Source organism: Anser brachyrhynchus, assembly GCF_964034855.1.
Source record: "Anser brachyrhynchus genome assembly, chromosome: 2".
NCBI classification, from domain to species: Eukaryota; Metazoa; Chordata; class Aves; order Anseriformes; family Anatidae; genus Anser; species Anser brachyrhynchus.
The window spans coordinates 92,075,668-92,093,108 of NC_137695.1; the positions used below are offsets into that span (position 1 = coordinate 92,075,668).

Sequence of the window (17,441 nt, forward strand, 5' to 3'; positions counted from 1 at the left end):
AGAAACAAACCAACAAAAATCATCTTTAAGCTGTCAGATACACTGGACCTTCTCCAGGTCAACTGTCATTTGGTCTAATGAAAGATACAACTCCCAAAAAATCTTGTCTTGCTTATATCCTTTGACTCCTGGTATCACATGTATTTTATAAAATGCTGTTGCTCAGTGTTATTAGACTTTGCCTCTGTCACTGCCAGGCTTTATGACAGTCTTCCTGGGCTACAGTAGCCATCTTTCACAGAGTACATCCTCTCTGACCCATGTCGTAAAGAGAAGAGTCAGTGGGCCACAAGTTTTGAACGGTGTGCAAGGCCTCAGTATTGAGGCTTGTCAGGCTTCCTCTGTCCGGACCTTTCTTGACCCGCCTGCAGCTTTGTTTTACTACACCTAGCTGTAGCGACAATCATTTCATACAGACAACAGTAAGACAAGCAGTCATTCATTGTAGAAAGAGATATTTATGGCTACTGTAATGATGGAGTATAAAGCAATACAGGCCTGGTATGGCAACAGAGGCCTGGCGAGGTGGAGGCACAGGACGTGGTGAGGAGGAGCGCAGGCATGGGAGGGTAACAGAAGGGGCGCAGGCTGGCACAGGAGACCCCCTGGTTATAAACAACCCACCAATGGCCAGTTAAAGAAATGCAGACCTGGAGCTGGACAAAACTGGGTTTAGGGGTAATGAAGAGAACAGAGACAAAGTAGCTAACACGTGTAAAAGCTACCATATACAGTAAATTTGGATGCAGTGTGAAGCTGCAGATCAGTGAAGAAAGAGCAAGGTGTGAAAGTGCGTTAGCAAAAACACAACAAAGGCCCCAAGCAGATCCTAGAACGAGGAAGAAACCATCAGCACGGAACATCTCATCAACATGAATATCTCATCCCTCCTGCTGAAGTACTTACCGCAGCACCCCTTCTCCCCCCTAACAGCATGAAGCCTCTGACTTTGGGACTCAGAGGCTCAGAGGATGGGTGAGCGTAACACCAGTGAAAGGAGTAGAAACAATTTGAACTGTATCATAATTCTCTTTTTTTTTTTTTTCTGTAATAAATACATCTGGACTAATAATGATTAAGGTCCAAATATTTCAGAAATCCTAACTATACATATTTGGCTTTATATTATATATATATGTCTATACACACATACACACACGTGGAGCAGAGAGGACAGGAGAACATATATTCCAAGAAAAGGCCTGCAAAAAAAAGAAAATTGGAAATACATTCACAGCTGCAACACTTAAGTCTCTCTCTTCTGGAGGTTAAGAAGTCCACCAGTACCAAAGGGCATGAGACGCATGTTGAAATCGACTTTTATCATTTAGTAGGTGGACAGACACGTCCACTGTACCAAACAGCTCTGGAAAAGAGATTGGACACATCCATTCATCATTCCCATGAGATGGAGTTTGCTGTAGCGGACAATCAAATTAATTAACTGCTGAATCTAATTTACCCAATTTCTTGTTAATTCTCCTCTGGGTGGATTATTAGGCCTGACAAATTCCAGCCCCAAAGCACTTTGCTTGAAAAAATAATAATTAGCAATAGGAAGAGAGGGAATGAAGGTTGAGACTCCACAATAGATGTGGAAACCATTGCTTTATTTTCAGAAATAGAGCAAATGAAGCAGCTTTGTAAGTGCTTCTTGTGCACTGGTGCACCAAAACCAGTGCACTGGTTTTGTTTAAGCATAATATCTCAGAGGACACAAAAGTGGGGAATAAACAGGACTTAGCAGAACAGAAATCATCGGCGTGGTGCAGGAGATCTGTTACAGCTTCATTTTTTGCCAGACACTAGACACAGTGAGCACTCATTAAAACTTGTTTGCTGCTGGACTCAGTAGCTAGTTAACTACCACAACCAAAGCAGCTTTATGAAGGCCACACTCTCAGCTGAAAAAACGTGCCACAGTTCAAGGACTGCTGTTCAATCCTGTCTAACTTGCCCTGCTGCCATTGTGCTGGGTGATGCTCAATGGCATTTCAGCTCAGGTAACCCAACATTTACAGCAAATCCCTCTTTCACTGCAGAAGCCAGCTGCTGAGGCTGCTCAACACTCTGCTCAGAGACCCGTGGTTTGTTTGTTTTAGCTTTATAAGCTCTGTGTACACATTTCACTAGGATTGAGGTCAGAAAGTGGTGCTTGAAGAAGAAACCACAAGTGAGGAGCCAAAAGAATTCAGAATTATTTGTTGGTCACAACAACCCACTGCCTGTAACATGAGGGCTTAGTTGCTAGCTGGTGCTTTCCAGTGGTGAATCTTGGTACATTTCAAGAGCACATACAACTTTCAGATGGCTCAGAACAGCAGTTTTCATAAATTTTGAGGGACAAGCCTCCTTTGCATAGTCTGGCTCTATCCAGACTCAGCTGAAGGTACCCCACAGAACGGGCACAGTGGATTTTGCCTCACATGGATACAAGGAGCCACTGATCTGGTGTCCTCTGGTCTCTGGTAGAAGCAGCAGGACATGGGTGTTTTGCCACCCCAGCAATAGTCCACTTATGAAACACCCACTAACATCAGGTTCCAGGGGAGTTAATACAAACTCTTTGTGTAGAGAAGAAACTTTTTTTTTTTAATCACTTTAAGTGTTGTTATATTTTTACAGCTCTGGGCTGCCTAGATGACTAACGGTTCACAACCAAATTAAAACTACATCAAACATTGTAGCAACAGCTTCTGAAATTTTAAAAGGCAAAGAAGGAAGTTCTAAATCTAAAAACCAAACCTCAGTCACATGAGGAGATGGTGAGAGGTGATTAAAAAGCAAGACAGTTACAGATTAATGTTGACTTGAATTGAAGGTGAAAAGCAGCAGCTTCTGAATATGGAGTGATAAGGGGGCTCCCTGACATATATATGTAAAAATATATATGTATATTCTATACCTTGTTCATGCTGACATGCAGGGCTGGCCATGGTCCAACTACCTTCATGCTCTCCGTTTCTATTTTCTTCAGATGAGAAGTTTCATCATAAAGAAGGGGAAGTCCTGAGCTCAATTCTAAAAAGATGCCCAAAAGAAAGAAAGAAGGAAAGAAAGAAGGAAAGAAAGAAAAGAAGGTAAAACAGTCTGAAGGGAGGCTACAGAAGAACAGCAGAGCAAATCACTCAATCACATTTGAAGAGACAGTGATCAGCAAACCATCTTCCCTGTAAGAACATCCAAAATGTTTCTTAATTATGCCTGTTGGGTCATTTTTCCTTGTTCTATTTAGCAAACGATTCCTCCCCTTGCCCATTCTCTCCCATCCCTGTGCTTCAGCAGGGCTTTTGCCAGCTTAGGGCTAGATGTTTCTTTCCCCCACTCCCTTATATTCTAAAACTCAGTTGACACCAGAGGGATTATTTATGCAGCCAAGGTGCCACTCTCAGAACATGTGATGTGTAAAGAGATCAGAGTATAGCTTTTGGCTCCTCTCAGACATCTTTATTTATATGCCAGCCTTTTTAAGACTCTTGTCAGGAATTTGCTATGCTTTGTCAACAGAGATTTTGAGCACACCACTGACACAGAAAGACAAGGTAAAGTATTTTTGAGACAGTCTTGAAAGGTCTCTGCCAACGTCTTAGGGATGGTGTGGCATACATATGTATATTTGCAAATATTCTGAGAAAAATGAGCTTCATTACATGATAATTTAATGAATCCTTGCTGCTTCCTGCATTTCTTTTTTCCACAGATTCTAAGTGATAATAGTTGGAAACAATTTGGTAGTCTCTGGAGTCTGATTCAAAGACCACTGAAATCAACAAAAATTTTGCACTGCCTGCAGTTTTGTTTGGATCAGGTTCTTAAGCTGTCCTAAGAATATTAAATATTGCTCACTCAAGATCTAATTCTACAGCTGTTTAAATATACATTAAGGCCTTTGCTGACTAGAGACAAACTGCTAATGCCAGCTTACAGGGATATAAGCAAAAAGCTGTTTTTGGCATTGGTGAAATATAATCAGAGGTAATAATATCCTAGAAGGGGTTTCGGTATCAGCATTGACCTCCCATTGGTGGTCTCTCATCACAAGCTGGTGATGGCAGAGTTCAGCTTTCATAGATGGTTCCTTCTATAGATATGAGACTGTGAAACTGCTCAGTGGTACCAGGGAATAAATTACCCCAGCCATAAGACTGTAGTCCCAAAGACAAGACACAGTGATGATTTTTTTTTTAAAGAAACAGACATTCCATTTCCTGTCAAAAAGGAATATAGAGGGGGGAAAAATGCATTATTTGAATTATTCAAATGCCGTGATTTAAAACTGACTTGTTAGATTTTTGTTGTTGTTGCTTGAAGGGAGAGCTTCAGAAACCAAGCTATTTTAGCCTTTTGACTCAACTTTGCAAACAAAGATATTAAAAAAAAAATGCAAAAAGTTGAAGTCCTAAAAAAAAAAGGCATACATTTACTGAGTCAGCATTAAGACTTGGCAAACACAGGCTTTCATTTCAAGAAAGGATCTGGCAGCATTATTTTTTTTTAAAGCACTATTCCAGCCTGAAACTCAGGCTGTATTTGTATTAAACCATTCTCTGCTCAGGGTTACACAAGGAATTTTGCATCAAGCAGGTCAGGAATAAAAGATGTCTTTTTTTTTTTTTTTTTTAAGTGATAACCTGCAAGCTCAGCCTAGATTCTGAGAGGCAAGCTGGGCCCCTTCTTTCCATTTGTCATTTTCTGCCATAAAAATTCTGCAAGCTGTATGACATGCTTGTTGGCAGCTGTTTTCTGCAATAGCCCCAGCTGCTGCTGGTGGGTCTGTTCATGTGCACATGGTAATCCATGTACAATGTCGCTGTGCTGATTAGGCTTAGGGAGCAGCGCTGGCACTGCAATGCTATCTGCTGCTGAACACAGTGGTCTCGGGTACGGTGACTGAACATACATGGGGGAAAATCTGCTGCATGAAAAGATATGATCTGTGTATGCTAGCTTTAAGGTGATGGGCAGCACTGAAAATACAACAATTAGGCTGAATGCATGAAAACATCTGCTGATCCACCTTCATGAACACACGTCAGATTTATTTCACCTGATTTCATTTCTTCCAGTAATCGAAGTAGACAAATGACTTGGAATGTGAAAAATCAGGCAGATCTGGCCTGGGTTTGTTTTCTGTAACAAAGTCTCATGCAGCAGTATTTAAAAGGAACCGTGGCTGGGCATACTGTGATTTTCACCTCTCCTTCCCAGAGTCCCATGAATTGGCACTGGAATTTTATCAGAGCATATGTAAGTGGAGGTAATGGAGGCATCTTCTCCCTCTCTCGACCACATGCCAGGTACCAGCAGGTGGGTCACTCCAAGTTCCACTTCGCATTCATTTAAAATCACCTCTAAGCTCAGAGATGGGTCCCGCCTGTAGGAACTGGAGTAAGTAACAAAATGCCTGTGGTCCCTTGGAAAACCAATAGGTAGCCAAGCTGACGTGCACAACCTCACCCCTGCCAACCTCACTGGGAGGTTTCCATCTGGATAGTGTATTGTCCACACGGACCTTTTGGCTTTCCAGGCATGTCCACTTGAGATATTTCGGTCACAAGCACCCTCTTCTTGAAACTGGACTCAGGCTGGTGACCCTGTACTGCCTAGAAACACTTTCCCAGCAGGGACCCTTTCCTCCAGCCTCCATCCAGACACTGACACCTGCCCCCATGCTGCCACAGTCCTTATCCAGACCCCTGACAGCATCTCCTTTCCTGGATGTTTCTGGTCCCACACTGCCACACGTGTGGTCCCAGAGAACTGGCTGACAGCCAGGGTGCTGGAGGTCAGCCTCCAAAGGGCACCCAGGGGTGCCACCACAAGCTGCAAAGGAGTGGCTTTGACCCAGGGTTTCCAGGGAGGTGGTCCCATCCACTACAGCACCACCCTAAAAGCACAAGCAACAGCCCAAGCATTCCTGCTCTCACTGCGGGCTAGCCTTTTGGGGGGAATTAGCTTTGTGTGCTGGGGGACCATGCCATGGGCTGCCTCTGGAGCTGGAGCCCGGCCCTGCTGCAGCCTTGCTGGGGCAGGGGCTGGTGGCCCGGTTGGCGACATGCGGCCCTGGGCCTGAGCCATGAGGTTGCTCCAGGGGACGGGGCGATGGGGCCTGCAGTGCCCTCAGGGCCTTGGCCCTCAGCAGCACCACTGCTGGCTCTGGCTGTATTTCCACTGGCACGCTTCACATCTAATTTGGGAAAGGAAAACAGAGGCTGGCACGGTGCTGTGGGAAGGCTGACAGCCTGGATGCAGCCTTCTGGCCCAGCTTCGCCAAGCAGTCAGCACCCTCTTCCCGCTGGCAGCCCCACTGCCAGCACCACCGCTGCATTTTCCCTTCTGTAGATATGCTGATGTGGAGCATTCAGTACATTAAGAATTGAGGAGCACAGCAGATCTCCTGGAGATTGCTCCTAAGAGAGTAGATCCATCTAAGGCCCCAGCAAGCAATTTATATTGCTGCTCAGGACCACTTCTTTGAACATCTAGAGCATCTTACATTTTGTTTCTTGTACTTCCCTCCTAAAAACTGTCACCTCCTTTGCCTTGGGAAAGAAAATTAAACAAACGGTTTCTGGGTTTCTGAAACAAAGTCTGATCAAAGTGTCTGTGCCTGTAGATGCGTGGGCATTGCTGCTGAGGAGGGACAACCTGCAGTCAAGGGCACACAACACCATCCATGACGAGATCCTTGTTTCGGGCTCAAGGTTTCCCTAACAGATGCCTTTCTTGTGGTGATTTACAACTAAAAAGGCAAAAAAATGGACAAAGGAAAAATTTAGCATCCCCCTGAGGTAAGGAAAATAATATATCACACTTGTTTTGTCCATCTTCAGAAATTCTTACACAGTTCCAGCATCTCATGCACTGCAGAGTGCAGAGATTATAAATTTGGAGAGCAAGAAACAGGATTGCTCAATGGCAGGGATGTTTCTCTTCCAGTTTCCGTGTAAACCTACAAACATCTGGCCAAGCTATGTACCTTTAAAAAGTCTGTACATGTTCAGCAGCAGAGACGTACGCCCAAACTCCCTAAGGCTGTAGCAGAAATAAGCAGGTTTTCTCTCCTCTTCTATTTCTACATACCAAGGATATCGCCACAGAGCAAGCAAATGTACTCCAGTGGTGGCAGGTGGGGCAGAGCGGGAATTGTCACCATTACTGCCAGCTAACGTGGTGCCAACCACTGGGACTGAAAATAGCACAGCAAAGCAAGCCCTTCCTATGCAGCACAGAGAAAAACACCGTCTACTCAAAAGGGAAGAGCACCAGCACTGTAGAAGGCAGTAAGCCTCTAGGGATGAAAAAGAGTGCTTCTGATAGACACCTCCATACGTCCTTTAGCCAATCTAAACCAGTTCTTGTAACGTAGCTTCTCAGGTATTTCTGAGTTTCTGTTCTTTGAACTGAGCCCTGACATTTGGGAGAGCATTTTTGCCATGCTTATTAAAATCCATGAAGTCTGCAGAAGTTTTCTTAAAGAGTCCAGAGAGTCTGTTGCACTGGACTGGACTCCAGCCTCAGTGTGATTTTTCTTCAGCTACTCCTCCTTCATAGCTGTGGACAGCGGTACCAAAACAGAGAGCAAGATGGTGTTTGTCCAGTGCTTCAAAATTTCTGCTGCTTCTGCCCAGACATGAAAGCAAGAGCCAGATCCAAACACAGGCTGAAGGCCAGCTGGGCAGATCAGCAAAAGACAACGGCAGACAAGGATAGGTTTTTGATATTATACAAATAATAGTAACAATGAAAAAATAGCCTGTGCCAAGAAGCTAGAGACTCAGTATCTGTGACTAATTGGGTATTTGTTCAGCTGTGGAACACCACTCTACCAAATCCCACAATCCCATAGCCAAGCCAGGAAACTGTAAAATCTTGTCTCATTTGCACATACTACCAAACTAGAAAATAATAACAGGAAGTATATTCTTCAAGGAAAAAAGAAAGAAAAAAGAAGAAAAAAAGAAAAAAAAATTATGATGTTTTCCTTTCCTTTCCTTCCTTGCCAGAGACAAATACGAAACCAGCCCAGTTATTGATATGACATTCACTGCAGTAGACTTACTATTTGGATTTGGAACTCCAGAAACAATTTCTTTGCTGTCAGGAGCAAGGGCGCCGTAATTAGAGTGGTGGTGGTGATGACGGTGGTGGTGGTGGTGCCTTGCAGGTATTTTTGCGCTATATGGTGTTCCACCATTCTCCTCAATGTTGAACTGATGCAGATCACTGTTGTTCAAAGGATAGCTAAAAAATAAATTCAGTTCAAATTAGAGTGGGAAACAGTAGGATAAACTGTACTTTTGGAAAGAGTGCAAACTTCCTTGGGAAAAATGCATTTTTTTGTAAATAATTTTTTTAATGAGGCATATCCCAAATCTTTACACTTTTCTGTTAACAGGAGAGTCACAGGGTGAGGAAAAAGGATGCCTCTGCTTGTTTGACATGACTTTAATATCAGAATTCTCTTTGATTTTACACTCTGAGCAACTTCTGCTAAACTGTTACACTGAGTCAAATTCTAACTGACCTACAGAATGATTCTCAAAAACATCAAAATTTGTACTGCACGAATTTGCAGTTTCACCTGCAGTAGGAAAATGATCAGGCAACAAACAATAATTCCCTTAAAGTGAAACCATCAGAAGAGGAGACCAAGGAACAGTCCCAGAATAATTTCACATTCCTGAGAAAGCTCAGGACTCCAAAACAATGGTGCAAAGGCTCTATGAAAAATCTGTGAGCTGGGAAAAAATGGAGAAAGATCCCATTGGAAATAAAAGGTTTTTACAAGTATCAACATACAAAATAACGGTTAGTCAAAAAGGAATCATACCTCTGTTGGTAAATATATTTTTTTTATGTTTAGTTAGGAGATTGTGTTGTTGTATATCTACAATATATGGAGAAATGGAGACATTGAAATTTTAATTCATCTCTAACTCAGATGTGTCACATGATGCTATGGATTTTCTTCAATAGTTTTAACTGATGCTGTTTCAGTTTATTGTTTGACATGATAAGAGATATCTGGAAATATTTTCTCTCCATGTCAGCAACCAAAAAAGACTGACATAATTTTACATAGATCCTGCAAATGACTTGAATGTGCTCTCCTCAATGGAATACTTAAAACGTTTATAATGTTTTAACTAATTATGTAGTATTGCATTAGAGAGTAGATGCAGTAAATCAATTAATTAAAAATAAAATAAAAAATAAAAAAGAATTCCCTACTCATTTGCTAAAGAAATTATCTCTTCACCCACATGGGTTTTCAGTTTGCTCATATTACTAACAGTAGCTGAAAACCCGACAACATGGAATAAAGACAAACAGAATAATTAAAGGAGCAAGGAATAAATTGTACCTAGCTCCTTGCTACATATGTTCTCTGCAGATTAGTTACTGATTCAAAGCAAAATTAACCAGTCATGTGCACGTAAACACATCTGCATCATTTCCAGAGATATGCTGAAGCATGCAACTCAGTACATCATTAATAACCGCGGTCTTCTCAACAACAACTTCTGACAACATGAGATTTCTGACCGGGCAGTAATTGAGTAACACGTGTATGTGGGTTACTTTCTGAAAGCAGGGGGTGGGGAGGGGAATGCTTTGTTGATTAATCTTGGCAGGTTCCCGGCACGGAGCAAGGACTGCCAATACGGGCACTTCTGATGCATTATTTGCCTTAAGGAAACAATACAAATAGGGGTCAGATACACGGGGCACGGTTTTGGTGAGCTCGGATAATCCAGGACAGTCTTCTGAAACTGTGCTATATCTTCACTGTTATAATCAGATCAAGCAAGTGCCTACTGGGGAAAAATGGTACAGGCTAATCAGATTGCACACTAATTGTAACAGCTCATCTGCACTCTCCCTTCAAGCTCTTTGGATTGAAGTGACGTTTTTTGACTGAGAGGAGAGCTCCAGAGACACAAAATGCCACGTACTTGGGAGTTGCTTTCATCTCACCTGCTGGCAAGGTTGGTTTAGCAGATTTTTGACCCCTTTTCTTTTTTTCCCCAAAATGAATGAGATCACATCATATCCTTACATTGACTTCTCACATTGCCATGGGCTCATATAGTTTCCATGCTAAAATGTGAATGACCTGAGCAACTGAGCGAGCCAAAAGAGTTCTGGCATGATGCCGGGCTTGCACCAAGTTCTCCAGATGTATTTCTTGACTGTGCAGACAGAAGCACTCACACCACATAAAATGCAGGGTGACCATTATTTCAAAGAAATAATGAGCCCAGCAAAGCTGATGTTTGGGGTATGCACTGAAATCCTCGAGGGCAGTAAGTCACAAAGCTGCAGTCAGGATGCCAGCGCCCAGGCAATGCACTCTTAAGGACAGTCTCCTACCAAAACTGCTGGCCTGCCCAAAAGTCACCTGCGCTCTTCCAGGACTGGCAGCAACTGACAGATATCGAGGCAAACTCATCTTGGTGCTCAGTTCTCTCTTCTGATGGGTATGGGGCTGGGCAAGGAAGGCTTTCACATCCACACCCTCCTCCCCATCTAAGAGTTGTGCACAGAGTCACTGTTAGACTGGTGAGTTACCGCACAATCAAACAACAGTGCTTGCAGCAGCTTCAGAGCCAGGCTACCAGAGAAGCTGACAGTATCCAAACAAAGATATAATGAGCAGTCTAAATCCCTATTCTTTGTACTCTGTACTGTTTAATTTAGGAGCATATTGTGTGCATCTTGGTGCAGTTTCTACAAGATGGCATTGTTGGCATCATCATGGAATCATTTTGCAGTGGTGTCACATCTATTTTCACTAAGTTTACTGTTCTCCCACTGTCTTAAATCTAGATTCTTGAGACTTGTTACCTCAACGCATCTTTCTGCCATTAACTTTTTTTGTTGCTTGTTTCTGTCTGGTTTATCTGAATGCGTAACATGCACACATGTCCTTCCCAACCCATTGATGCAAATAAATCACTAATTTCTTTCAGTCAGCTTTCTGATCATATTCCATGCCCTCCAGGCTTTCATACTTGCTCCCCGGACATTAAGTAATGCTCTCAAACTACGCGCAATTGTGGGCAAGTATTGATTTTCATCTTTTCTCTTGTGTGTGTCTTTTGGCCCTCCTAGTATACCAATGTTTCACTTCTGCTTTACCTTTTAGCTGTTCTGCAGGTTTCCTGTTTTATTTACCTGTCTAGTTTTCTCATCAAGCTCCAGCTGCTTCCTATATAACCAAGTCCTGCCCTTCAAAGAAGAAGAGGCAGGGCCCTAATTCTCTAAAGGAGGAAAACATTTTTTTCCTTCTCCATCCAGCACTCTGGCAAAGCACTCAGCCTGGGGCAGCCGAACCTTCCAAAAAGACAGTCAAAGTCCAGACACTTGGTATTGCCTTCGGCCTCAAACTTCCTCAATCAATTTCTTCTGACCAAAAAGGCAGCCTATTGAGGAACACAGCAAACAGCATACATCTTCCAATTACTTTTTCCATTTTTTTTGAATTTTATTTTCATTAGTAGCCCTCTATCCCAATTTTACAGTCCTCATCCTTTGCTTTAAAAGATATTTTCAGAGGACATTCTTACACCTCCCGTGCTTCTCCTGCTGCCTTACTGAACCATGCCTGTAGTGTACAACTCACAGGCATAACCAAGTTAGGGGGTCATAGAAAAATGGGGAATAGAAAGTTATTCAGAAAGAATTCAGAAGACAGAATTCTTCCCCTTTCCCCCCAAAGGTGGACTAAGCAGGCCTGTTACCCCAGCTGACTGGCTGAACTGAATCTTAAAATATTTCACTAGCAGACACTCCACGACCCCCCTGTACAACCTATTTCAGTGTCTCTTCATGCTTGCACTTACTTTCCCCATTTAACCTAAGTCACCTTTGCTGCAGTTTAGGCCTGTTATTTCTTCCCCTGCCCATCACAGGTACAGCGAGCAGGTTATTTCCTGCCACAAAAACCTGTCTTTCTGAAAACTGTTTTTCACATCTCCCTTAGGAGTTCGAAACCCTGAATTCTTCAATTGCTCCTCACACACCACATTTTCTACAGCTCTGACGGTCCTTCCCACCGGGCTCTGCACAGCCCCCCCTGCTGAGATGCGGTGCCTTCCAGTCGGGGCTCTACAACGCACTGCAAAGAGTAAAGGTTGCCTCCCATGTCCCATGGGGCCTATTTCTGTTTATGCACTGCAACATGACATTTGCTTTTTCCTAAATAGCCTGGGACTGTTGACTCACGTTCAACTTCTGATCCTCAAGAACACCAAATCCTTTCCAAAATCAGCCAGGTTTCTACGCCCCCCCAAACTGGGCTGTGAAGTGAGTTACTCCGAACTAAAAGGTTTCATTCCTCCCCAGCTGCGTCCTAAATTTCCACATGCACTAAGATCATAACCCATTCTGGACTCATCCATGACAGCACCTCCCATTTTGGTGTAACCTGTGACAGATATATATCTAGATATGTATATATATATATATATATATTTAAATAATTGCCTTTCCAAGCCATGCTTCCAGCTCATACCCTCCTTCTGCAGAACATAACCATGCAGAGCTGCATAAACATCTTTCACCTGCATCCCTGAGCAGGCCTGCACCCTCTCCATGTCCTCTTCCTGTAGGCATCTCCTGCCTGTCTGAAGACACACTTGGAGAGCAAATGGCAAGGCTTTCTTCTCTCCCCTCCTTGCAGAGGCTGCTGGAGCAACAGCAGAGAGCAGGCTCACACCACTGTGCCCTTCAGCTGCCCGTGCCTTGACTCCAGACCCGCCCTGCAATAGCTGAGCAGAGGTTTAAGAAAATCCCAGGCTTCTACATGCGGGTGTGACTCTTGTTAAATAACCTTCAACAAATACCACACCCACCTCTGTCCCTTGCTTTGAACACCTCTACTGCACAAAACCACTGCAATTTTCTAGTATTTAAAAATCCTCAAATTTTACATAAAAAAATATCTCCACAACTTTCTCAGTCCTGCCCTGTCCACAGCTTGAGCAAGCCTGATGGTGATTTCTGCAGCTTCAAGCTGCTCAAATCCATGCTGCAGGCTTCGTACTGAATGTGTTGGGAGGCTCCCCCCCACGCTTCTCCCCTGATAGGCGACATTTCACCCATCGCCATATCGCAACAATACCTTCAACATCCAAACGGGCTTCAGATGTGCTCCCAAATGGCAGTCAGGGGGATCATTAATGTGCACGTTGACGTGTGTGTTCATTAATGTATTTATTAATGTGTGTGTATTAATGTGTGGAGGAGAGGCTCCCAGAAGTCTAACAAAAGCAGTCAGTGCACATTCAGTTTCATTCACATTCAGCACAGCAGCTGAGGGGATGAGAATTAGCAGCTAGGTTAAGCCAAACACTTTTTGGCTTTAGTCTTTGCATTTTGAGGGGAGAGGGTGAAAAAAAGGAGACTTTGGGCTTATTCCCTGTCCATGCTTCAAAACAAATTCAGAACAAAATCAGTTAATTGTTAGCAAAACTCACTGCTAGAAGGACTAAAAGAAGGACTGCTTATAGAAGACAAAGGATGGAGTTTCACTTTTGCAGCCAAGGACTGAGACATATAGAAAAAATGCGTGTTTTTAAGTGAGGGACAACTGGGATGCCTACAAGCATACCTATATATATATTTATATATAATATATATATAATTTTTTCCTCAGCACTATGTAACCACGAACTCTTTGCCAGTCAAAAACTGACACCCTAAACCATGAGAAGTGTAACTGAAGCTGACAGCACTGTCACACTCCCGTGCTCTGCCCTGACACCACTGGATGACAGGAAAGCTGGCCCACGTGCATCCTTTAGGGAAGGCCTGGGAAGATGTGTTGCAGATTGCTCTCCCTGCTGCCAGAGAGGACCAGCAGTCCTCATCTATCCCTAGGGACACCACAGAAAGTCATTTATTTCTAGCATCATGTAAGCAGAATGGACAGACAGCATCTTTCTGCCAGCCAGACCAACCAGCCTTGGGAGGAAGGAGAAAATGGCCATGGGGAAGCGGGTGTTCAGAAACAGCAAGGAGAGGAGGGAAGTTTCTCCTGTAGGAGATAAAAGTTTAAGCAGCAGCTTCCTGCATTTCTGAACTAAGAATTGAGATGCTCCTTGAAACAGGAGTAGATCCAGCTTCCAGTTAATCTGGAATTCTCTGCAAGAGGAGCAGAGCCTGCGGCAAAGCATGTTCCCATAAAATACCAAGAAACGAATCTCAACTCGACACATCCATTGTCCTCACGGATTTCACCTTATCTGCATAGAGATCATTAAAAAAAAAAATACTGCCTTGCAAAACTGTCATGCAAAATATGCCCACTGGGGAACTGAACTTGCTTTTCTTCATTTACAAATGGCTTTAATTAATGATAACGATAGCTAATGATATTTAATCACCTGTCAAAAAAAATAATTCATTGTCCCAGACGTCCTTGCAGATGAGAAGAACTCCAGAAAGCAGACAGAAGATTTCAAGGAGACGAAATCCCCCCCAAGTCAGTGCTGCCTTCCCCTGGTAGTCACGCACAGACAGCTTGGGAAACCAGCAAACCGAGCCAGGTAACCACAGCAGCACAGGCACGGGGGAACCTCAGCCTCCGAGACAGCCTGCAGCTGATCTCAGGGTGCTAACCCAGGCTACGGCCTTTCCTGCCGTATAAGCCATTAAATAACATGAGCAGCCTTGGGATGTGACGGAAGAAACTGCTGGGTCTAACAGGTGAGAACATAAGCAGCTTCCGAATATTACAGAGTGTGCCCTGAAAGAGCGCTGAATTTCACAGGTAGTTAAGGGAGGGCTCTGTGAGAAAAGGCCAAACTTCACAGGACGCTGAAGGGATTAGGGACCTTTCAGTGAGAACAATCCTGCGAGGCCTGCATGGCCTAGAAAACTATCATTAATACCACATTAGGTCCAAATTACCTAAGAAGCCTTGGGAAATTTGAGTAACGGTACATTTATACTCAGAAAACTGGAAGCAATGCAGGAAAAAAGCAGGAGTAACAGAGCAGACAAGGGAAGAAAACGGTGCAATTTGCATGCATCCGGGAAGAAGCAGTATGGGAAAAGAGAAAGAAGGGGAAGAAAAGGGACCAGCCACACGTAAGCAAGCTGCTGCTCAGTATGCTTGGCTGGCCAAGCCCTAACCACTGTAGTCTGGCCCATCTTAATTAACTGTGGCCGTGTTTTCTGTGGGATGTATGCATACAGGAGCGGCTGGCTGTGCTGTCCATGTTTCTGTGGTGCTCTTGGTGTCTGCAGGTACTGGTGAAGGCACTGCTCCCCTCTGCTGCCTGGCTGGCTGAGTAGGTATCCTGTGCACATACTTGCTCGGAAACTGGGAACTGCAGCAGTCTCACACCCAGCAGGTTAGGAAGGAGAAATTGCCTCAGCCTTAATGTCCATGGACTTGGCTCCCCTTAACGACAGCCTCCCATCTTACAAAATCTCCCACCTCTGTTCCTGCAAAGCTGAAATACTTTGGAAAAAAAACTGTTTTAAATGAGATTAATCAAACTTTCAAATTACTCAGATTTTGTATGTTTCCAATGCTGTACAAAGAAACATGGGGTCTCCTGAATGTGCAGTAACTTGCTGTAACTTTAAACTCTAGCAAGAACACTCCTGACACTATTGCCACACAGAAGACCTCAGTTTAGATGTTTGCCATTTTAACACGTTATCAGAACAGCTACTGAACAGGTACAACGTATAGCAAGCAATAACTCCTTATGAAGAGGTAAAAGCAACACAAAAACAATCACTCAGCACAGCAAGGGCATTCTCAGACTTGCAACCTACCCTATCTCCATTTTCATGCAACACTTGAGCAACTCATCTGAATTACAGCAAGAAAGTTTTCGTTTTGTCTTAAAAGCAATTTTCAGAGTATTTTTAAAGTTGGAAAATGAGAATAAGATAGAAAGACATTAAATACAACAGTAGAATTTGAAAACAGATAACAAATGAAGCCCTTCTGGGCTTAAAATTTTGACAAAGTCGTCCAGTTTTACTTCAAAGTTCCTTGAAGACTTGCTTTGGATCAGCCGTACTCATTGATCAGTGAGCTCCAAGTGCTGAAGGCACAGACACTGAAGTCTCAAAGCTCTCTTGCCTCTTTCCATCCTCATTGCTACGTGATTACTGTTTCTCCAGTGCCATCTAAATTGTGTGATGTTTTCTCCTTCCCTAAGGTTCTAAAAAATGCAGAAATTGATAAATAGTAGGCAAACCATCGTGATTATTAGCACAGATTGATATGGGCTTAGTGGAGAAAATAAAATCTTTATAAAGAAGTAGCTTATTATCTGGAGTTTCAATTGCATTAGATCAGTACTTCCTACTACTAACTAGGTGTGGCTACTTATTCCATTTAATTCAGGAGGCAGGAAGCGAAGGATGTTTTTCATCATCTCATTTAAAAATAGTGGGGTTTTTTGTGTTTTTTTTTTTTTTTTTTAAATAATCCTTCAACATATGACATGGTTAATCCAGAAGTTACAGGTTTCCCAACTGCTTCTACTTGAAACATCCGTTCTTGCTTAATTCAACACATCTTCAGTTTTTGACATTGTGAGCTGCAGTTTTTGTTGTTTGGTACTTTAAAGCTGAAGGTCATGCTATTACTACAGCAACAACAAGAAAAGACGATGAAGAAAGAAAAACACAAGCACATAAACTTAGAAGACTGGAAGTACAAAAAACAGAAGTGGGAAAGTAATTGTGGTGGCAGTGGAAAACAGAAATCTAGGGGCATTTGCACTGCTTTTCCAATAGTCTTAGCTCAACTTTTATCTTATTTTTAAACTGGAAGATTCCTAAGGTCTCAGAAGGTCTGATGACTAAGAAGTATTCATGATGGCTGCCTGACAGAGAGAAAATGAACTGGACTTCTTCATATGAGCAAATCAATTTGCTTTGTATTTGTTCATTGCATATGGACATGCAACAAGTCATGGAAGATAAAATGCTAACAAACCAAAAGTAGTCCCACAGAGCCAAGAGAAAGCCAAGAATTAACACTGGGGCTAAGATAACAGGCTGATGGAACATCCTGTCTCCACCAATCTACCTTCTGTGCCAAGTCTATCTGAAAAAAAAAAAAATAAAGACACCATTTTTCCTAAAGATAGATAGGAGAATTGAAAGTTATATGCTGAAATTAAAAGCAGTATGAAAGTTGTTACAGAAGACGTGCCTGCATTTTCAATAGCAACCTACTAATATGTGCAGCGGCCAGCACACAACAAAGCTTGGTTCGAGAACTTTACAACTAAATTCAGATTAGCACTCATGAAACCAACTGAAAATAAGTTGTTTTGCTATAAAGGACAGTCATGAAGCAGTCATTAGTAGGTAGTTGAGAGCGGAATGTAACCTGCAGAAGGTTTATTACTGGAAGTGACTCATATTAAGGGAGAAACTCCAGCTGAATCAAGCTTTTA

The 17,441-nt window shown here is 42.9% G+C and overlaps 1 protein-coding gene across 5 annotated transcripts in view; it reads right to left on the reverse strand.

Annotated features, from left to right (window-relative positions):
* EPB41L4B (erythrocyte membrane protein band 4.1 like 4B) overlaps window positions 1–17,441 on the reverse strand; it is a gene marked incomplete at its 5' end in the record, with an annotated part of 174,932 nt that overhangs the window by 63,618 nt on the left and 93,873 nt on the right. For all 5 annotated transcript variants that reach the window (XM_080577989.1, XM_080577990.1, XM_080577993.1 and 2 more), the window contains 2 exons: window positions 2,906–3,021; window positions 8,063–8,244. In XM_080577989.1, the coding sequence (XP_080434115.1) occupies window positions 2,906–3,021; window positions 8,063–8,244 (298 nt within the window). The remainder of the gene's footprint in view (window positions 1–2,905; window positions 3,022–8,062; window positions 8,245–17,441) is intronic.